The sequence below is a fragment of the Physeter macrocephalus genome, chromosome 14 (genome assembly GCF_002837175.3).
Source record: "Physeter macrocephalus isolate SW-GA chromosome 14, ASM283717v5, whole genome shotgun sequence".
Lineage (NCBI taxonomy): Eukaryota > Metazoa > Chordata > Mammalia > Artiodactyla > Physeteridae > Physeter > Physeter macrocephalus.
This window is the reverse complement of record NC_041227.1, coordinates 93,691,032-93,714,366: the sequence shown is the minus strand read 5'-3', so window position 1 is coordinate 93,714,366 and position 23,335 is coordinate 93,691,032. Positions and strand designations below refer to the sequence as shown.

At 36.4% G+C, this 23,335-nt stretch overlaps 1 protein-coding gene, 1 long non-coding RNA gene and 1 other non-coding gene across 15 annotated transcripts in view; all 3 read left to right on the top strand.

The window, feature by feature from the left end:
* NSRP1 (nuclear speckle splicing regulatory protein 1) overlaps nucleotides 1–12,263 on the top strand; it is a 62,597-nt gene extending 50,334 nt beyond the window's left edge. For all 6 annotated transcript variants that reach the window (XM_028499155.2, XM_007123573.4, XM_028499157.2 and 3 more), the window contains 4 exons: nucleotides 6,501–6,629; nucleotides 7,532–7,739; nucleotides 8,608–8,716; nucleotides 10,663–12,263. In XM_028499155.2, coding sequence (XP_028354956.1) covers nucleotides 6,501–6,629; nucleotides 7,532–7,739; nucleotides 8,608–8,716; nucleotides 10,663–11,725 — 1,509 coding nt within the window. In that variant the 3' untranslated portion in view covers nucleotides 11,726–12,263. The remainder of the gene's footprint in view (nucleotides 1–6,500; nucleotides 6,630–7,531; nucleotides 7,740–8,607; nucleotides 8,717–10,662) is intronic.
* Nucleotides 2,062–2,201, top strand: LOC112066024 (U4 spliceosomal RNA). The gene has a single exon (XR_002892384.1). It is a non-coding gene; the product is annotated as a U4 spliceosomal RNA (small nuclear RNA).
* Nucleotides 12,264–13,307: 1,044 nt separating the features above from the next.
* Nucleotides 13,308–23,335, top strand: part of LOC129392751 (uncharacterized) — a 29,727-nt gene continuing 19,699 nt past the window's right edge. For 6 of the 8 annotated variants that reach the window (XR_008619206.1, XR_008619208.1, XR_008619209.1 and 3 more), the window contains exon 1: nucleotides 17,529–18,940. This is a non-coding gene — a long non-coding RNA (uncharacterized lncRNA). Of the gene's footprint in view, nucleotides 14,467–17,528; nucleotides 18,941–23,335 lie in introns of those variants that run through there. The other 2 variants (XR_008619205.1, XR_008619207.1) reach the window with 2 other exon arrangements.

Genomic DNA, 23,335 nt, shown 5'->3' with positions numbered 1-23,335 from the left:
AAGTTGGGACAAGAGGCTAAGATTTGTGAAATAATTAGAAAGTAATAACATCAGGAGTATTCTTAGGAACTATATATTGCAGTACAGAATGTGCCATCAGACTTCAAAAGAAAGACCTCATTGGGGGTAAAAGCCCTCAGAGATGGCCTCGTTTAAGAGGTAGGGGGTGAGCTGGCCTGAAACTCTAGATAAGATTTTGATGGCCTGAAAGCAGGAGGAGGAACATTAAAGTATTCCCCCAGAGAGGACCTACAAACAGCCAGAAAACAATTAACAAGATGGCAATAAGTACATACATATCAATAATTACTTTAAAGGTAAATGGACCAAATTCTCCAATCAAAAGACATAGAATGGCTGAATGGGTAAAAAAACAAGACTCATCTATATACTGTATACAAGAGACTTACCTCAGATGTAGGGACACACAGATTGAAAGTGAAGGGATGGAAAAAGATATTTCATGCAAATGGAAACTAAAAGAAAGGTGGGGATACTAATATCAGACAAAATATACTTTAAAACAAAGAGTTTAATAAAAGATAAAGATGGGCATTACATAATGATATAGGTATCAGTCCAACAAAAGATATAACACTTGTAAATTTTTGTGCACCCAACATAGGAGCAACTAAATATATAAAGCAAATATTAACAGACCTAAAGGGAGAAATTGACAGCAATACAATAATAGCAGGGGACTTTAGTACCCCACTTATATCAATGAGTAGATCATCCAGACAGAAAATCAATAAGGAAACATTGGCCTTAAATGACACATTAGACCAGATGGTCTTAATAGATAGGTACAGAATATTCCATCCAAAAGCAACAGAATACACGTTCTTCCCAAGTGCTCATGGACCGTTCGCTAGGATAGAACATATGCTAGGCCACAACACAAGTCTTAATCAATTTAAAAAGATTGAAATCATATCAAGCATCATTCCAACCACAGTGGTATGAAACTAGAAATTACAAGAAGACTGGAAAAATCACAAATATGTGGAGATTAAACAACATGCTGCTGAGCAACCAATAGGGCAATGAAGATATCAAAGGAGAAATAAAAAATACCTTGAGACAAAAGACAGTGGAAATACAGCATACCAAAATCTGTGGGATACAGCAAAAACAGTTCTAAGACGGGCGTTTAAAGCAATACAGGCCTGCCTCAAGAAACAAAAATCTGAAATCTAAAAGGACTAGAAAAGAACAAATGAAGCCCAAAGTTAATGGAAGGAAGGCAATAGTAAAAATGAGAGCAGAAATAGGCACTAAGGGACATCCCTGGTGGCGCAGTGGTTAAGAATCCACCTGCCAATGCAGGGGACACGGGTTTGAGCCCTGTTCCGGGAAGATCCCACATGCTGCGGAGCAACTGAGCCTGTGCGCCACAACTACTGACCCTGCGCTCTAGAGCCTATGAGCCACAACTGCTGAAGCCCGCATGCCTAGAGCCCATGCTCTGCAACAAGAGAAGCCACCGCAATGAGAAGCCCACGCACCTCAACAAAGAGTAGCCCCCACTCGCCGCAACTAGAGAAAGCCCGCGCACAGCAACGAAGACCCAACACAGCCAAAAATAAATAAATAATAAAAATTTATTTATTTAAAAAAAAGAAGTAGGCTCTAAAAAGACAATAGAAAACATCAGTGAACTGAGGAGCTGGTTCTTTGAAGAGATAAAATTGGCAGACCTTTAGTTAAGCTCACTAAGAAAAAGAGAGGGCTCAAATAAAATCAGAAATGAAAGAGGAGAAATTACAACTGATACCAAAGAAATAGAGAGGATCGTAAGAGAAAATGAATAATTATATGCCAACAAATTGGACAACCTAGAAGAAATGGATACAGTCCTAGAAACATAAAATCTTCTAAGACTGAATCATGAGAAAATAGAAAATCTGAATAAACTGATTACTAGTAAGCAGTTCAATCAGTAATCAACTCCCAACAAACAAAAGTCCAGGACCAGGCTTTACTGGTGAATTCTACCAAATATTTAAAGAGGATTTAATACCAATCCTTCTCAAACTCTTTTAGAAAACAGAAGAGGGGGGCCTTGTGCAGTGGTAGTATCATAGCCAATGAGGTTTATCCAAGGTGTGATATTGCTAATTGAAAACTTTTCCCCATACCCTTCCATGACGACTTGAAGTATAGTCGGCACTGGCAATTTTTGATAGTCTCTGCAGAGACTGCATAATAAAATTTTTTAAAAAAAGAAAGAGGAACTCTTCCAAACTTATTTTATGTGAGCAGCATTATTCTGATACCAAAACCAGTCAAGGGCCCCACAAGGAAAGAAAATTACGGACCAATATCCCTGATAAACATAGATGCAAAAATCCTCACCAAAATATTAGCAAACCAAATTCAATAATACATTAAAAGGAGCATATGTCATTAACAAGTGGGATTTATTCCACGGATATCAGGATAGTTTAACACCCACAAATCAATCAATGTAATACACCACATTAATAAAATGAAGGACAGAAATCAATGATTATCTCAATAGATGCAGAAAAAGCATTTGTTGAAATGCAACATTACATTTATGATGAAAACTCTCAACAAAGTGGATATGCATGGAGCATACATACCTCAACATAGTAAAGTCCATATATGATAAGCCAACCACTAGCATCATACTTAATGGTGAAAAGCTGAAACCTTTTCCCTTAAAATCAGGAAAAAGACAAGGATGCCCACTCTTGCCACTTCTATTCAACATAGTATTGGAAGTCCTAGCCACAGCAGTTAGGCAAGAAAAAGAAATAAAAGTCATCCAAATTGAAAAGGAAGAAGTAAAACTATTAATATTTGCAAATGACATGATTTTATATATGGAAAACTATAAAGACTCTGCCAAAAAAAACTGTTAGACTTAATAAATGAGTTCAGTAAAGTTGCAGGATACAAAATTAATACACAGAAATCTGTTGTTTTTATATACTATCAATGCACTATTAAAAATAAAAATTGTGAAAACAATCTCATTTACAGTTGCATCAAAGAGAATAAAATTCTAGGAATAGATTTAGCCAAGGAGGTGAAAGACCTGTACACGGCAAACCATAAAACATTGATGAAAGAAACTGAAGAAGACAAAAATAGATGGAAAGATTCCATGCTTATGAATTGGAAGACTTAATTTTGATTAAATGTTCATATTACCCAAAGCAGTGTACAGATTTAGTGCATTCCCTTTCAAAATTCTAAGGGCATTTTTCATAGAAATGGAACAGTCCATCCTAAAATTTGTGTGGAACCATGAAGATTTCGACTAGCCAAAACAATCTGGAGAAAGAACAACAAAACAAGAGGTGTCACACTCCCTGATTTCAAACTATATTGCAAAGCTATAGTAATCAAAACAATATGGTACTGGCATAAAAACAGACACATAGGTCATGGGACAGAATAGAGAGCCCATAAATAAACCCATGCATATACAGTCAATCAATTTATGATAAAGGAGGGAAGAATGTACAATGGGGAAAGGACAGTCTCTTCAACACATAGTATTGGGAACACTGGACAGCCACATGTGACAGAATGAAACTGGACCACTAGTGTACAGCATGCACAAAAATTAACTCAGAATGGATTAAAGACTTGAATGTAAGACCTGAAACCATAAAATTTCCAGAAGAAAACAGGTGGTAAGTTTCTTGACATCATTCTTGGTGATATTTTTTTGTTCTGACTCCAAAGGCAATGAGCACAAAAGCAAAAATAAACAAATGGAACTATGTCAAACTAAAAAGCTCTGCACAGCAAAGGAAACCATCAACAAAATAAAAAGGCATCCTACTGAACATGAGAAGATGCTTGCAAGTCATATATCTGATAAAGGGTTGATATCCAAAATACATAAAGAACTCATACAGCTCAAAAACAAAAAACAGTCCAATTAAAAATGGGCAGATACATGTATAGCTGATAAACTTTGCTGTATAGCAGAAACTAACACAATGTAAATCAACTATACTCCAATAAAAATTAATTTAAGGAAAAGAAAAGAAAAAAATGGGCAGAGGATCTAAGTAGACATTTTTCCAGAGAAGACATACAGATGGCCAACAAGCACTTGAAAAGGTGTTCAACAGCACTAATCATCAGGGAAATAATAATCAAAACCACAATGAGATATCGCATCACACCTATCAGAATGATTTATCAAAAAGACAACATATAACAAGTGTTGGCAAAGATGTGGAGAAAAAGGAACCCTCATGCACTGTTGGTGGGAATGTAAATTGGTACAGCCAGTATGGAAGATGGTATCGAGGTTCCTCAAAAATTAAAAATAGAGCTACCATATGATCCAGCAATTCCACCTCTGTATTTATCCAAAGAAAATGAAAATATTAATTCAAAAAGATACATGCACCCATGTGTTCATTGCAGCATTAGTCCAGGATATGGTAACAACCTAAGGGTCCATTGACGGGTGAATGGATAAAGTATTCCATGCCACACAAATGGAATATTACTCAGTCATTTTAAAAAAAAAGAAATCTTGTCATTTGCAACAGCATGGATGGACCTTGAGGGTATCATGCTAAGTGAAATAAGTCAGAGAAAGACAAATACCATATGATTTCACTTATATGTGGAATCTAAAAAACAAAATGATCAAACAAAACAAAACTCATAAAGATTTATGGTTGCCAGAGGGGAGGGGAATGGGGGGGTTGGTGAAATCAATGAAGGGGATCAAGAATACAAAATTCAGGGCTTCCCTGGTGGCTGGGAGTCCGCCTGCCAATGCAGGGGACATGGGTTCAAGCCCTGGTCCAGGAAGATCCCACATGCCGCAGAGCAACTAAGCCCATGCACCACAACTACTGGGCCTGTGCTCTGGAGCCCATGAGCCACAACTGCTGAGGCCCGCGCACCTGGAGCCCGTGCTCCACAATGGGAGAAGCCACCGCAGTGAGAAGCCCATGCACTGCAGTGGGGAGTGGCCCCTGCTCGCTGCAACTAGAGAAAGCCCGCGCAGCAACAAGGACCCAATGCAGCCAAAAATAAATAAAATAAATAAATTTATTTTTTAAAAAAAAGAAATACAAAATTCAATTTTAAAGTAAATAAGTCATGGCGATGTAATGTACAGCATGGTGACTAATAGTAATACTATATGCAAATATGAAAATTGCTAAGGAAGTAAATCTTAGAAGTTTTTATCACAAGGGGAAAATTTTTTTTTTGGTAACTGTATAGTGACAGATGGTAACTAGATTTACTGTGGTGATCATTTCACAATGTATACAAATGTCAAATCATAATATAAGTTATACTTCAATGAAAATAAATATTTCCTTATAATTATTAATTTTTTTTTTGGCTGCGTTGTGTAATACTATATGCAAATATGAAAATTGCTAAGGAAGTAAATCTTAGAAGTTTTTATCACAAGGGGAAAATTTTTTTTTTGGTAACTGTATAGTGACAGATGGTAACTAGATTTACTGTGGTGATCATTTCACAATGTATACAAATGTCAAATCATAAGTTATACTTCAATGAAAATAAATATTTCCTTATAATTATTAATTTTTTTTTTGGCTGCGTTGTGTCTTCTTCGTTGCTGTGCATGGGCTTTCTCTAGTTGCGGCAAGTGGGGGCTACTCTTCGTTGCAATGCATAGGCTTCTCACTGCAGTGGCTTCGCTTGTTGCGGAGCACGGACTCTAGGCACGGGCTTCAGTAGTAGCAGCACGCAGGCTCCGTACTTGTGGCCCGTGAGCCCTAGAGCATGCGGGCTTCAGTAGTTGAGGCGCATGGGTTCAGTAGTTGCGGCATGTGGGCTCTAGGACGTGTGGACTTCAGTAGTTGTGGTGCACAGGCTTTAGAGTGCAGGCTCAGTAGTTGTGGCGCACGGGCTTAGTTGCTCTGTGGCATGTGGCATCTTCCCGGACCAGGGATTGAACCTGCGTCCCCTGCATTGGCAGGCGGATTCTTAACCACTGTGCCAGTAGGGAAGTCCCTATTAAAATATTTTTATGAAAAACGTATCACAGACAAAATTTTTTTAAAACTACCTGTATTGTAGTTTCTGTAGTGAATATACTGCTTATTTTAAATTCTGAAGGTGACATCTCTAAAGTATTTTTCAATTACCAAAAAAAAAAGGGTATTTCCTACCATTTGAAACTTGAACATTTTATTTGGTAACACAGGTAAAAATGATATGAAAGTTTAATATGTAATATAGGCATCTCAAAATTAAGGTTAGGTGTTTCTAAGTCATACCCTGGTCCTTTTGTAGATAATTCTGTTTATGTACAAGCAAATAGATAATGTTTACTGAACACTTAACTCTTTGTCAGGCTCTAATCTAAGTGCTTTAAGTTTAAAATGTGATTGATACAATTTTTATGATATATTTCTGATTTATGATCCTGTCTCAAAAGAATTACTTAGACTTTTTGTAGTACCTATTAGTTGGCTCATATTTTTGAAACATGTTCAATGTTTTCTTTAAAGACCAAACTGGAAATCCAGAAGGCCCTTGCAGAAGATTCTACTGTATATGAATATGACAGTATTTATGATGAAATGAAGAAAAAAAAGGAAGAAAGTAATCCAAAATTGCTTTTGGGAAAAGACCGAAAGGTTTGTAGCTGAAAATACAAAGTTTCTTTGACCTTGACCTGCATTTTGTATCTTACGCTTATTTCAACATGAGAATGATCTGAGAAAAAGCTTTTAGGTATTTGAAGTGTGAAGAGCCCCTAGTTCCATATAGTATGGATTTGATTGAGAACCTAGGAAACTATATATTTAGTATCCTAACAGGATCAAGGGAATTATCTAACAATTTTATAAATTTTGTTTTTTTGCTTTAAAACTTTTGCAGATTATTTTTTGAAAGTTTTTCCTAAGAAAGTCTTTGTACTGCTTCTTCTCCTGTTCATGTTTGTGTCTTATAATTTATTGCTTCCTAGCTGGCAACTGAATCATCTGCGTGTAACATGGTCGTATTTTTAGTTTGAAAAAACGTTAGGGTGTGGCGATTGAATGAAATAAGTTCAAATTTTCTATCACTCTTATTCTTTCACAAAGCACAGACTGGTATTTAAGGATCTTTACATCTTACAGTATCTACAGATAAAGTGGTGCTGTAAAATGATATGAAAGCTGCTATTTTAAATGATTGTATTTCAACTAATGTGAAAAATTAGAAGCCTTCCTATTCACGTATCTGTTGAAGAAGTAAGACAATACCATTTTGTAAAAAGGGAGAGAAAAACAGTAGGAAAATGACCTATTTAGTTTGAGATTTTTAAAAAATGCCATTTTGAATAATTTTTTGTTTTTATACTTAAATTTCTATTGAAAAGAATTTTATTATCTTGCTAGTAAATTTATATTGAATTTTGAGAAGTTGACAGTCCTATTTATTTGGATTTCTATCTTAATGAATTTCTATAGTAATAAATTCATGATAAAAATAGAATATTAGCAGTTAATTATCTTTGACTCTTTCCTGTATAATCTTATTTTTTTCCCCCTAGCCCAAGTACATTCACAACTTACTAAAAGCAGTTGAGATCAGAAAAAAGGAACAGGAAAAAAGAATGGAAAAGAAAATACAAAGAGAACGAGAAATGGAAAAGGGAGAATTTGATGATAAAGAGGCATTTGTAACATCTGCTTATAAGAAAAAACTGCAAGAGAGAGCTGAAGAGGAAGAAAGAGAAAGGAGGGCTGCTGCACTTGAAGGTGAAATGGAAGAGGGAGAGGAGTAGAAGGAAACAAACAGGAGAGTTCTGCCCTGTGGTTAGCCATTTGCTCGTCACTGAACTTTTAGATTATAATGTTGTCATAATTTATGTATATGAATGCAGGGTATATGATATAAGTTATATGATATTATGTGTAGTATAAAACAGGAGATTTTAACTAAAAACACAGTTGCACTCTTAGTAACTATTACTTCTACTGAACTTTTCAGTTACATCTCACTTTGTTGCTTAAAACTGTGATTATCACAAGTCATTGCCTTAGAAAATGATTTCAAATGTAAAAACATCAATTACAAGGCATGGAAAGCATGACATTTGTCAAAAGCAGTATAAACTGAGATTTAAATCCTAGTTATATTTCGTGGGATGAGAAAACTAGAGTAACATCACCCAAGGAGCATTAACTGGGCATTTACAAAAAGAATAACATTAATTCAGGAAAGAACAAAGATGTGGAGAGGCCAAAGAATACCTTAGTGCTTTACTTCATTGCTTTCTACTCGTGGTCATTTCTCAAGGTCTAAGTAAAATGTGTACTTACAAATAGCTTAATTGGCAAGTGCTTATCAACTTTAAGTGGAAGAAAACCAAATGTATAAGACTTGGTCTCAGCATGTACTATGTGTTCATCCAGAGCACCACTCAGGACCAGATAGTAAATAAACAGGGCTACATTCCAATAAAAATCTATTTACAAAAACAGGCAGCAGGCCAAATTTGGCCTGAAGGCTTTATAGATCTAGAGACCAGTTCCTACACTGTGTTACATACTCTATGCCTGTGAAACTGAACTGCATTTTGCCTTTTTGAATATATTATTCTCACTTTTGCTTTCATTCTCTTAGCACATTTGGATGTAACCAAGCAGAGCGATCTCAGTGGATTTTATAGGCACCTATTAAATCAAGCAGTTGGTGAAGAGGAAGTACCTACATGCAGCTTTCGTGAAGCCAGGTGAGATGTGGCATATGGAATATTTAGAAGAAAGATACTGTCCATGATTTGTGATTGAGGGATCATTTTAACTCTCTGGAAGTAGAGGATTGCAGTATTGCATATTGTGTTGTTAGCCATACCTGACCTAATTGAATGAATAACTAGGGATTTACAGGTTTTTTAATAAAAAACTTTTAGTTCAAGTTTATTTTTATTTTACAGTAATTCTGCATACATGTTCAGATAGTATATAAAAAGAGAAGTGTATATATATATTTTTAACATCTTTATTGGAGTATAATTGCTTTACAGTGGTGTGTTAGTTTCTGCTTTATAACAAAGTGAATCAGCTATACATATACATATATCCCCATATCTCCTCCCAAAAAGAGAAGTATATTTTTTCATAAATAGGACCTAGCCTCCATAAAACATAAGATTCACATAATCAAGGGCTTAGAAATGCATTGTCCAGTATGGAGCCACTAGTTACATGTAGCTGTTTAAATTTAAATTATATTAAATCTAAAATTTTGGTCACAACAGTCACATTTCAGGTATTCCATTGCCACATTTGGCTAGTGGCTACCATATTGGGCAGCACAGATATATGGACATTACTATTTCTGTAGACTTTTTTTTTCTGGCCATGCTGCACAGCCTGTGGGATCTTAGTTCCCCAACCAGGGATTGAACCTAGGCCCTGGCAGTGAAAGCGCTGAGTCCTAACCACTGGACCGTCAGGGAATTCCCCATTTCTGTAGACATTTCTATTAATACTGGTCTAGAAAGTAAGGATTGGAGGATTTTTGAATAAAATTATAAAATATTATAGGGATGGTGAAATGATTATAAGTTTATAGCTGAAGGTAAAATTTGTCTTAAACTTGTATCTAAGGAAATCATTTTTTGGAATAGAAACATTCAGATAAGAGGGTCTGAGTCTTTGTTGCTAGGGAAAGGGGAGATGCAGGAGAATGGAATTAAGGATGAAGAGAAGGGATTACACCCCAACTACTAGGTTTTGATTGTAAAATTGATGAGAATTATGAGTCTCAGAAAGCATATTTGAAGACTGAAATTTTTGAATGAAAAATTAGAGTTTCATCTGGAATGGTTGTGAGGCCAGCCGTGAAACTCCGTAATGTCATATAGTAGTTGCAATTCCCAGGGTCTAATAATAGAGTTCCTAACTATTAGTGAGTCCTTTAGCCAAGACACTTTTGCCAGCAATTGCTAGAGAACCATAGTTGTTGCTTTGTTTGTTTGGTGAGTAAGTGACTAGTGAGAATAAATGTGTAATATAAATAAATTAACCATGCTTATTGGCTGGGAAAATGTAGGTGATGTAAACAGTGTTAATGTAACTGATGGTAATAGCTGGATAGATTCACATATTTCCATTTTGTTGTAAAAGATGCCGAGGGGTAGAGCAGGATGCTGGTGGCTTTTCAGTCATGAGAGGGATTATTTAGTGATATTTAGAATTAGGTTTTGTCACCATTTTGCTGTGAAAAAATTTATCTTCATCTTCATCCAGGACTATTTTAAATATTTTTTAAAATAAAATAAAAATCCAACAAAGCCACAACTTGAACCTCATGTTGTAAACTAGTACTTATATTCAGAATATATCTTTTCCCAATTATTCTTTGTCTGTGCTTGGCAAAAATGAAGACCTTGCATAGACCCCTGCCTGAAGGTTCTGGTGGTCCATACAAAAGGGCTGGTTTTTACTTTTTCATTTCTACCAATATTGAAAATATTTGGAATGGTTAGAAAATACTAGTTTGCAGATGTTTACAAGGTAAATAGACAGCAGCACCTTTTCGAATTTGAGATAATCAGAAGGTTTATGTAGTGTAGGTGTATTGACTAAAGTACTGATGAACTTTATATGAACACTTCATTTATTTATTATAATTGATAATGTAGCATTTTCTGTTAACATTATTTTTCTTAAGGTCTGGGATAAAAGAAGAGAAATCAAAGGGATATTCCGATGAAGTAAGTTCAGAAAACAGAACAACTCATGAGAACTGCATTCGCCAAACCGTTGTGAAAGTAGAGGAAAACCCAGATGCAGACAGTGACTTTGATGCTAAGAGCAGTGAGGATGATGAAACGGAAGAAGATAATAGAGTGAACTGCAGAAGGGAAAAGGGCACAGAGACCTTAAAAAATGACTCCAGGCACCACAGGAGTCATACCCACTCACGGTCATCTAGTGAAGAAAGAGAGCATGGTACCAAATACCACACAAAAGTTTCCAAGTCAAGAGGACATGAGAAAAGGGAAGATCAACACCAAGAGAGACAATCCACGGAGGACAGCTATTACGCTGACCGTGATTACCAAAAAGAAAAGAAGGATTCCCATAGGCACAGAGAGGCCAGTTACAGAGATTCACATTGGAAGAGGCATGAACAAGAAGATAGACTGAGGGGAAGAGACCAGAGAGAAAGAAATGATAGGGAATGGAAAAGGGAGAAAGACAGGGAGAAATACCCCTCAAGAGAACAAGAAAGAGACAGACAACGAAATGATTATGACCGACACATTGAGAAAGGAGGAGAGAAGGAAGAGAAAAGCAAAGAAAAGGAAGAGCATATGAAAGCAAGGAAAGAAAGATACGAAAACAGTGATAAATACAGAGAGAGAGAAAAACGAGAAGTAACTGTTCAGTCTTCAGAAAGAAATCAAGAAAGAAAGGAAAGCAGCCCAAATTCTAGGGCAAAGGATAGGTTTCTTAACCAGGAAAGAGCCAGTAAAATGAGAAACATGGAAAAGGACAAAGAAAGAAACCCAGAGAAACCCTCTAGTTCTGAAACATCACTGGGAGCAAAACACAGAATCAGAGAGGAATGCCAAGGGACTGGCAAAGAACAAGAGAGGCCACACGAGACAGTGAACAAGTTTGCAAAGCGGAGCAACGAAGAAACTGTAATGTCAGCGAGAGACAGATACTTGGCCCGGCAAATGGCACGGGTTAATGCAAAGACATATATTGAGAAAGAAGATGATTGATAACTGCCCCAATAGGAAGACCTAGGGAAGCACAGAAAATTATAATTCCTGGAAAATGTTGAGTGAACACATGAAGGAGTGTGTTAACAGTGGTTGGGAGGGTATTTTAAAATATATTTTCAAAATTCATTTTTGGTTTAGGTTTAAGTCAGAAGTCAATCCTTTTATCTTGAATGTTTAACTAAATTAATATGTAATATTTACTTACCAATACCACATTCTTGGTTGTATTCAAGCAACCTAAAGAGAGTGCTGAATCCCTGTAGGTACTTAATGAGGAAAATCGGCTCCACTACAACCATTAAAAAATAATTTAAATAACTCTTCTATGTTGCTTTTGTTGCAGGAGCTGTTTGTTTTATAAATGTCATGTTTCAGATAAAAATATGTGGATTTGAACAGAGAATATTGTTTTACTTTATGTTCTAAAATTTGTATTAAAGTGTAAAATACAGATCACACATCTTGTCTAAGCTTTTTAGCCCACAACATACTCACTTAAATGAAAATAGAAATAGTGATATATTTGTATGTTTAATTGATGCTTATATTTTATTTTAAAAATAATGTCATTCATGTCATGCTGTAATTCCTCTTTTTTTAAAATTAAAAATCACTTTAATTCTGAAACCCTAGCAAGTTAGTAAATTGGTTATGTGTATAAATCTGTTTTAGCTGAGGGTGAAAAGATGGAGATACTCAGCCTAAAAAAATTATCTAAAGTTCCTGGTGGCCTGTTTATGAACATGTCTTGTTTAATATACTCTAAAAAATACAGTACATCTTATTAGAGTTTCTATATATCAGAATAAAACTAAAATTTCTGTACTAAGCCTTTGAAACTTAACCATTTGAAGTTATAAACTGTAAATAATTTATTCGTGTGAAAAGGATGAATCATATGGAGAAAACAGTTCTCTTAACAGTCTTCCCATTAAGAAAGTACCTTTTTTATCTCTCATACTTCATGAAGAGTTACCACATTGTCTTATTTTAGAAGGATAAACATAGTTTAGTAAGAATATTGTCTTTAAGAAAATATATATAAAAGATCAAATTTAGCATTCATAAATCATTTTGTTATACTTTTTAAACCAGAAAGGAAAAGTAGCAAGAAAGCTAATGCCTGTATCTCTTGACTGACACATTAAATATCGGTTACACCCTCATACTTTAAAATATATCAGTGACAGTGACAAACACTTCAAAAGCACTGACTTTGTGTACACAGAGGGGTGTAGTATAATGTAACTGTGAAAGAGTTAGGGTGAGATCATGGAAGACCATGAGTGACAGGCTAAAAATCTTCAACTTTGGTAGAGAATTGGATTCCTTTGTTAGGGTTGTCATACTAAAGCCATATATTGGGAAGATTTCATTTGACTATAGTATGCAAGGTAAAGCCTAGGAGGTGGAGAGATCTGATAAACTGTTGATTTCCCTCTCCCAGTAATTCAGAGACTTAAAGCAGCATGAATGGTTTAGATAGGAAAAGTTACATATTTAAAAAACAAAATTATTTAAGTGTAATTGATTTACATTATTGTGTTTCAGGTATATAGCATAGTGATTTAGTGGTTTTTTTTTAGATTATATTCTATTATAGGTTATTAGAAGATACTGAATATAATTCCCTGTGCTATATAGTAAAGCTTTGTTGCTTATTTATTTTATGTACAGTAGTTTGTGTCTGTTAATCCCATACTCTTAATTTGTCCCTCCTGTCCTCCCTCTCCCCTTTGGAAACCATAAGCTTGTTTTCTAGGTCTGTGAGTCTTTCTGTTTTGTATGTAGATTAATTTGAATTATTTTTTAGAGTCTACATGTAAGTGATACAGTATTTGTCTTTCTCTGACTTCACTAAGCATGTTCTTCTCTTGGTCCACCCATGTTGCTGCAAATGGCAATATTTTATTCTTTATTATGGCTGAGTAATATTCCACTGTGTATATATACCACATCATCTTTTGTGTGTGTGTGTGTGTGTGTGTGGTACGCAGGCCTCTCACTGTTGTGGCCTCTCCCGTTGCGGAGCACCGGCTCCAGACGTGCAGGCTCAGCGGCCATGGCTCACGGGCCCAACCGCTGTGCGGCATGTGGGATCCTGCCGGACCGGGGCACGAACCCGTGTCCCCTGCATCGGCAGGGGAACTCTAAACCACTGCACCACCAGGGAAGCCCTATACCACATCTTCTTAAGCCAGCCTGTTGATGGGCACTTGAGTTGTTTCCATGCCTTGGCTATTGTAAATAGTGTTATGAACATTGGGGTGCATGTATCTTTTCCAAGTAGAGTTTTTGTTTTTTTCTGGATATATACCCAGGAGTGGGATTGCTGGATCATGTGATAGCTCTGTTACATAATACTTTCATTAACCAAGTTTGACATAGCTCAGGGAGAAACTGCAAATTAAGGGTTTCTTCTCTCTCCTTCCCCAGATGTACAGATGTTTTTGCCTCTTTGGCATTCACTCCCCCGTTTCTGAGAATAGTGCCTTGATTTTCACTTGGGAAAGTACCCTTCACTACTCTTAGTCCAGTGTTTCACATGGGGCTGAAAGAGTTCCAGGAAGGTATGTTACTCAAGATAGGCCAGTTCTGAGACTTGTCATAACTTAAAGTGATGTTTTTCAGTAGAATTCTGGACTGTGAAGATGAAATAATTCCAGAGTTACATGGGAAAATGAGTGCCTGACTGCCTGACAGAATAAAGCCCACACAAAAGAAAACAGAAATGAGAGGTGAGAAGGACAAAGACCTGATGATTGCTTTTGAAACTTTGGCTCTAGTAGATCATATTTTGATATTTAAACCAGTGTTTTTCTCTTGGGCCAATTGGATTTGGATTTCTACCAAAAAAGCTCTATTTGACACAAAAAGGTTCCACCTCTGGTAAGTCTGTGCCAAAAATCACCAGAATATTCTTAGTAAGCTTTTAAAAATTGTAGTATAACAAACATAAAAGTACATATATCATGAGTACATAGTTTAATGGATTTACACAGTGAACATACCCAATTAAAAAAGAGACCATTACTTGCCCCACAGAAGCTCCCCTCAAACCATTTCCCAGCCTACTCCCTGCCTTTACTTTTAACACCATAGATTACTTTTGCTTGTTTTCTTGATTGTATATTTATCCATCTACTGTTGATGGCCATTGAGTTATTTCCACTTGGGGGTTATTATGAATAATGCTTCTAGGAACATTCTTACATTTGTCTTCTAGTATGTACATATATATGTTTTGATTGGGTAGGTCCTAGGAATGGAATTGCTGATCCGTAGGGTAAGTATATGTTCATAATAATAGGTAATGTCAGTTTTCCAAAATAAACTCCAATGTATGAGAGTTACAGTTTCTTCACATTCTTGCTTACACTTGTAATTGTTTAATCTTTGTCTTTTAATTTGAGCCGTTCTGGTGGGCGTGATGGTATCTCATGGTTTTATTTTGGGGTTCCCTGATGACTTTCATATTTATTAGCATTTTGATATCTCATTTTTGAAGAATCTGTTTCTTTTGCCTATTTTTAAAATTTATTTATTTTTGGCTGCTCTGGGTCTTTGTTGCTGCGTGTAGGCTTTCTCTAGCTGCGGCGAGCGGGGGCTACTCTTCGTTGTGTGCAGGCTTCTCATTGCAGTGGCTTCTCTTGTTGCAGAGCATGGGCTCTATGCGCGGGCTTCAGTAGATGTGGCACGAGGGCTCTAGAGCACAGGCTCAGTAGTTGTGGTGCACGGACTTAGTTGCTCTGCAGCCTGTGGGATCTTCCCGGACCAGGGCTTGAACCCGTGTCCCCTGCATTGGCAGGCGGATTCTTAACCACTGTGCCACCAGGGATGTCCTGCCTATTTTTGTTTTGAAGTGGGTGAGTAGGACTATCTGCCTTTTTCTTCATGACCTGTGCTGATTCTCTATATGGATAGGAGTTGTCTTTGCCAGTAACTTCTGCCTCAGTATGGCTTGCCTTTTCACTCTCTCAGAAGGTATTTTTAGCGAACAGAAATCTTTAATTTTGATAAAGGTCACCTTAATCAAAAGTTAAATTTAAAATTCAGTTCCTTAGTTGCACTAAACATATTTGAAGTGCTCAATAACCATATGAAGCTAGGAGCTACCATAGAGGAAAATGAAGCTTTATAGAACATTTCTGTCATTGCAGAAAGTTGTGGACAACACTCTTCTAGAAGCATTATTGTCTACTTTTCACATTTAGATCTACCATGCACCTGGAATTAATTTTCGTGTGTGGTATAATGTAGAGATTAAGATTTTTTTCCATATGGATATCAGATAGACTCAGCAGTGAATGAAAATTTGTTCAAATTAATACTACAATGAATACCATTATACATCCACCAGGAATGGCAAAAATGTGTAGAGACTTACAATACGAAATGTTGGTGAGGTATGGAGCAAAAAGTAAGTCATATATGCTACTAGTGGCAGATAAACTGGTAGGATCTTTTCGGAAAACAATTTGGCTTTACCTAGTAACACTGATGCTGCACATTTGTCTTACACAGATGCATCAGGAATATTCATAGTAGTGTTTCCATCAAACTGGAAATAGTCTAAATGTCCATCAGTAGTAAATTAATCTAGTGTGTATATATGCACAATACAGTGAAATGAATATACTAGAGGTATAACTAGGATGAATTTCACAGTGTTGTAAGAAACAAAAAGTAACTTATATAGTTTATGTTTTTATAAAACAGGCAAAACTATAGAGACACATGGGTAGGTGGTAAAACTAAAGAAAAACAAGGAAATAATTGCAAAAGTCAAGATAACCATTTGTGATACGGGAGAGTACACATGGGTTCTAGATGCTGGCAATAGTTTTTTGACCTGGGTGGTAGTTACTTGGCTATTCACTCTATCAATTGTAAATATATTTTATATATTATTCTGTATGCATAAGATATCTCACAGTAAACATTTTTGTAATTTAAGATTTTTAATAAATGAATGGAGGAGTGTTGGCCATGCTGGTTAATCTTAGTCAATTCTATAGGAAGAATATGTAGATGTTGATTAGTCAAATGGCTTATGCATAGGGCAGCAGTTCTTTGATAACAAATTATTTGGACCAGTATAAATAAGGGGTTCATTATATTTGTTGCTAGATACATGTTCTTTTAAATATATGAGGTCTAAAATAATATACTTAAATTTTATGAATTGGTAAACAGCTGTTCTTGTGATTCAGTGTCTTTAATTTTCCTTCTCCCTCCCCTTGTTTACTCCTGTTCCAATCATACCAATTACACAGTGCTGTTTCAAGATAACCGTGCCTTCTCACATACTAATCGCTTTACCTGGCAAGTCATGTTTCTGCTTAACGCCTTATTTTTAAAACTGACATGTGATTGCCTCCAGAAAACCTCTTATAATACCTTGCTTTGTTTCAGCCATACCTCTGTTTCCTTTTAATTCTGTGGGTAATACTATCACAGCATTATGGTATAATGATTGTATGTTAGTTGTTTGAAGGTAAAGATCTGATCTCAACTTTGTATGCCCAGTACCTACTATAATAGCTGGCATGAGTGAACATTTAGAAAAGTTTTTACTTCATTGTTTTAACTTCATTTACTTTAATATCTGTTAAGTATTTCTTAAAATTAGAATTTTAAAACAAGAATGAACTTAGAAATCATCTATAACCCCTCGAATTTAAAATGTTTTTAAGATGGTATGACATCAGGTTTAATAGCTGAGACTTGGAAATCTTGGGTCCACTTGCTGCATAATCTTGGACAAATTATCTAAGTTCTCTGAACTTTATTTTTTCCTTATTTGTAATATGAGGATAATAAAAGGGTCTCTTTCATAAGACTGATGTGAGGATTGCTTGAAACAATGTATGTAATGCTGTGCCTGACGTTAGCACACTGTAAATACTAGTGTGTATATATATCATATGTATATATACTGTGTGTATATATGTATATTATTACCCATGAGGAGATGGGGCCAGTAAAGTTGAGTGACTTAAATAAGGTTCCTTAGCTTGGTAGTGGATGGGAAAGGACTTGAGCTTGTCTTCTCAATCCTATCTGGTTGCTCTTAACACAGGTGCAGAAAAGTTTTTTTGCTTTTGGTAAAATGTATGACATGAGCCATACTTACTATGGAGGGAAACTAGGCCAGACAAATGACATGAAGTATGCATTATTTTCAGGTATTCAGCAAATTGGAGGCTATGTACCAGATGTGCTAGATTCTTAATTGTGTTAAGAAGACAAAGCTTTAAGAGTCACAGGAATACTAAGCAGGAGAGGTTTGGGAAAAAGAGTTTAGAGATACACTTTAATACTGAAGTTTCTGTCTTGGAAGATGCTTTGTCCAACCTTTGCCCATCCCACTATACTGCTAATCTCATTCCTCTCTCTGCCCCTTAAGAAAAGACTATGGCTTTCTTAGGCTATAATTGTAACAATTAATGAATGTAAACTGGTCCTCTTCCTTTTTCACCATCCCTTCCCTAACAGTTCAGTCCAAAAGCCATTAAGTGGGGCTGAGCAAGGTAAAGCTATCATGACCCAGAGCTGGGTGTCACTAAAACACAGTGAAGAGCATCGTGAAGGAGCAGCCCAAATGAATGGGAGGGGTAATCCATGCAGAAAGGAGGTCCATTCAGGATACCTGAGCCCAAGTGGTGGAGTGGGAGGCATCTGTGCAGTGGGTGGTGATGGTGACTGCCCAACAAGGGATGTCAGCTTGAGCAGGGTGAGGAGAGGGCATTTGTACAGGGACAGTCCCAGCATGAGGTGTCAGAACCTGAATGGGGTAAAATGGGCTATGTAGACGGCAGTGACAGCAGCAATGGAATATTGCTTACATTCAGGGATATTGATCAAAAGTAAATACATTTGTTAAAATGGGAGCCAGTTTTCTCACTGCCCTAGAAGGGGTTATAAACATGAAGAGAGAAAATTAGAATGAACTTTGTAGTGTTGGTTTGGAACTGGAGTTACTGGTATAAACTCATATAGTTTTCAAGATAGAGAAATAATAATAGATGAAAATGTGTGTTTTTGTGCACACATGTGAGAAGACGGAATCAGTGACACTCCAATGAGCATACCTGGCACCTAGATCTTGGTTTCTAAATATATTCTTCACTAAAATAAACCAGGACTTCTTGGAGAAATGGCTGTGGCAGAGAAAGTACAAGATGATACTGTAACATCTTACTCCAGAAGGTAAGGAAGTGAGTGTTCCAGGAATGATGGGGACATGTCAAAGGATACCGGAGCCAGCTTGAAAGGATTCTCACTGGCTAAATATGGAACCATTTGAGCATCAAAATGAATAATAATTGATTATAATCCATTGAATAAAATAAGAATCCGTAAAAAATGAATTGAAAGTTAGATGAGGAACAGTGTATTCGCACAGTCTCAGAGTAAACCCCCAACAAAATATTAGTTACAAAAACAAAAGAAACTTTACTTGGTGGAAAGTCTGGCAGATACCACCTTAATGAAGTGATTGAAAATATCACCAGTATGGGGACAAAAATTGAATCATACTCGACCTGATAGAATGTGCTGAGAACACATCATTCCTGTGATATTTTCTGCTAAAAATGTATATTAGCTTGAATCTATACTCTTGAGTCAATTATCAAATCAAATTGAGAGATTCTACAGAGTAGCTTGTAATATTCAAAAGTGTCAAGTTCATGAAACAAGGAAAGTCTGGAAAACTTGCAGACTGAGGGAGACAAAAGAGACATGAACATGTCATTCTAGACTGGATCCTTTTGGTAAAAGGACATCATTGAATGGTGTCTGAGATTAGATGGCAGTAATGTATCAATGTTACTTTTCTGATTTTGATGGTCCTATTGTGGTTATGTAGGAGAATGTCCTTGTTTGTTGGAAACACATCCTTCATGATTTTCCTTTTTGAATTTAGCATCTGTATTTTGGCTTCTATGGATGATGATTTTTTTAAGACATTTTTTTAATCGATTTACAATGTTGTGTTAATTTCTGTACAGCAAAGTGACTCAGTTATATATACGTTCTTTTTTAAAAATTTTATTTATTTATTTTTGGCTGTGTTGGGTCTTCACTGCTGCATGCGGGCTTTCTCTAGTTGCGGCGGCCAGGGGATACTCTTCGTTGCCGTGCGTGGGCTTCTCACTGCAGTGGCTTCTCCTGTTGCGGAGCACAGGCTCTAGGCTTGTGGGCTTCAGTAGTTGTGGCTTGTGGGCTCTAGAGCGCAGGCTCAGTAGTTGTGGCACAGGGGCTTATTTGTTCCGCGGCATGTGAGATCTTCCCAGACCAGGGCTCGAACCCGTGTCCCCTGCATTGGCAGGCGGATTCTTAACCACTGCGCCACCAGGGAAGTCCCTACATTATTTTTTTAAATATTCTTTTCCATTATGGTTTATCCCAGGAGATTGGATATCATTCCCTGTGCTATACAGTAGGACCTTGCTGTTTGTCCATTCTAAATGTAATAGTTTGCATCTACTAACCCCAAACTCCCAGTCCATCCTTCCCCCTCTCCCCTCCCCCTTGGCAACCACAAGTCTGTTCTCTGTGTCTGTGAGTCTGTTTCTGTTTTGTAGATAGGTTCGTTTGTGCCATATTTTAGATTCCACATGTAAGTGATATCATATGGTATTTGTCTTTCTGACTTATTTCACTTAGTATGATAATCTCTGGTTGCATCCGTGTTGCTGCAAATGGCATTATTCTTTTTTATGGCTTAGTACTATTCCATTGTATATATGTACCACATCTTCTTTATCCATTCATCTGTCGATGGACATTTGGCTATTTGTGAATAGTGCCGCTATGAACATAGGGGTGCATGTATCTTTTCTAATTATAGTTTTGTCCAAATATATATGCCCAGGAGTGGGATTGCTGGATCGCATGGAGTGGGATTGCTGGATCATATGGTAGTTCTATTTTTAGTTTTCTGAGGAACCTCCATACTGTTTTTGATAGTGGCTGCACCAACTTACATTCCCATCAATAGAGTAGGAGGGTTCCCTTTTTACACCCTCTCCAGCATTTGTTATTTGTAGACTTTTTAATGATGGCCATTCTGACTGGTGTGAAGTGGTACCTCATTGCAATTTTGATTTGCATTTCTCTAATAGTGATGTTGAGCACCTTTTCATGTGCCTGGGGCCATCTGTAAGTCTTCTTTGGAGAAATGTCTATTTAGGTCTTCTGCTGATTTTTCAATTGGGTTGTTTGTTTTATTGTTGAGTTGTATGAGCTGTTTATATATTTTGGAGATTAAGCCCTTGTCGGTTGCATCATTTGCAAATGTTTTCTCCCATTCTGTAGGTTGTCTTTCCGTTTTGCTTATGGTTTCCTTTGCTGTGCAAAAGCTTGTAAGTTTGATTAGGTTCCATTTGTTTATTTTTGTTTTTATTTCTATTGCCTTGGGAGACTGACCTAAGAAAACATTGGCATGATTTATGTCATGGAATGTTTTGCCTATGCTCTCTTTAAGAGTTTTATATGGGTGATGATTTTAAAGAAAGACATGCAAGTAATGTTTGGCCTGCAATCAGAAAACCTGGGTATAAGGCCTGTTCTAGAACTTTCCAGCTGTGTGAACCTGGGCAAATCAACTGACCTCTCTGAGCCTCAGGCTCCTTATCTGCAGAACGGGGGAAGTAACACCTGTCACCCATGTCACCCAGAGTTCTGATGATCAAATGAGATGATCTGTGTGAAAGCACATTATAAACTGAAGCTCTGCACAAATTGCAAAAATTGTAGTAATTTATTTAGCTTTACTGAAATTTAATATCTCTAACTCTAGGTACTTTTTTTTTTTCTAGGTACTTTTGAAGCTAAGTATTTACAAATCACATGCAGTGATTTTATATTTATTTATTTGGTTGCGTCTGGTCTTAGTTGTGGCAGGCAGGCTCCTTAGTTGTGGCTCGCCGGTGCCTTAGTTGTGACATACGGACTCTTAGTTGTGGCATGCATGTGGGATCTAGTTCCCAGACCAGGGATTGAACCGGGGCCCCCTGCATTGGGAGCATGGAGTCTTAACCACTGTGCAACCAGGGAAGTCCCACATGCAGTGATGTTTTAGGGGATGTGTAAATGTTTTGACAATATACAGTTAAGATTTTTCATTTAACCTTAAGAGTTTGGAAAGGTTTTTTTGGTTTTGTTCTGTTTTGTTTTTTAATGAGACAATCTATTCATCATGATGTTACGAGTTATTACAGTAATAGTTCACAACAAAAGGCATTTGCTGATATCTTAAAATATAGTTTGGAACATTTATGACTAAACTGCATAAATGTATACATGGGCATTTCAAGCATCTTAAAGAGGGGACTCCTACTTTGTATAAATAAAACAGGTTTAATTCTGTCACTAAAGTTTAAAAATAAACATGCTTCATGTAAAAAATAATGTTTCATGGAAAATTTCATATTACTACTGTTGACAGGTGAATAGTGGAAGAAATTTATTTTTCTTAGCTCTAAATAATGTGGAAGAAGAAAGGAAAGATGAGGAAAAAAATACCATATATATAATTCAACTAACTGTATATAATCCACACTTTGAAGCACCTCATTGATATGTTCAACACACAAAGTATCCTGAAAATGTTTTTTGTAAATCAAATCATATTTTAAATGCCACTGGAGAAATAACTGCAAATTCTTATGTAAAGTCCCTAAGTTTATCCTTTAAACTTTGCATTTTTCATGTATCAAGTTTTAAGATAAGGTGCACTTATCATATTAGAATTTAAGTAAGAATCAAATAGTTTTTTTTAAAAAAAAACAGCAAATGTTCTTATTTATTTATGGAAATTTAGGTATTTTAGCATAGAGATGGGCTGGCTGCTCCTTCCTAAATATTTGTTGTTTGGACTGTCAGTGTTTACAGATTGTTAGAAATAAATTATCTACTATAATTGTAGTCTTCAGTTGTAGAACTGAAGGACTGAAATCATCTTTTCTCTCTCCTAAATGATAAGGTTCTTCTTAGTTCAGCAGACATAAAACTTTCTTCTGATGACATGCTCCACCAATGCACACTGGTTCCAAATTAGATTTGGCCAATGAAATAATCTCTTTTTGATAACTTAAGGGAAAAACTTGCATTGGTGGTAGAGCAGTTTGGTGTGAATTTTATGATGTGTTGGTAAGAGAAATACAACCTGAAATTCCAATTGAAATATACTGTGAATTATTTCCAAAAAATAAAGACTTCTGAAAAGATGATTTGTTTTGAAACACCTAATGTAGAAACAGTACTGAATGAACTCCAACTGTATGTAACAAAAGGAAAGACATATTTAAGATTCCATCTTTTCCATTGTGGTAAATGCCTACTAAACAATTGAGAGGGGCATTATTTCATTCTAGGAGAGGAAATAAAACTTAAGCTCACCTTCCTTTAGAAACTTCCAGATCCCAAGAAAAGTGGAGAAATTAGCTAGGTTTGTTTCTGCCTCTAAATGTAGTTATCTGAACTTTAAAATACTGTTCTCGGGCTTCCCTGGTGGCGCAGTGGTTGGTCATCCGCCTGCCGATGCAGGGGAACCGGGTTTGCGCCCCGGTCTGGGAGGATCCCACATGCCGCGGAGCG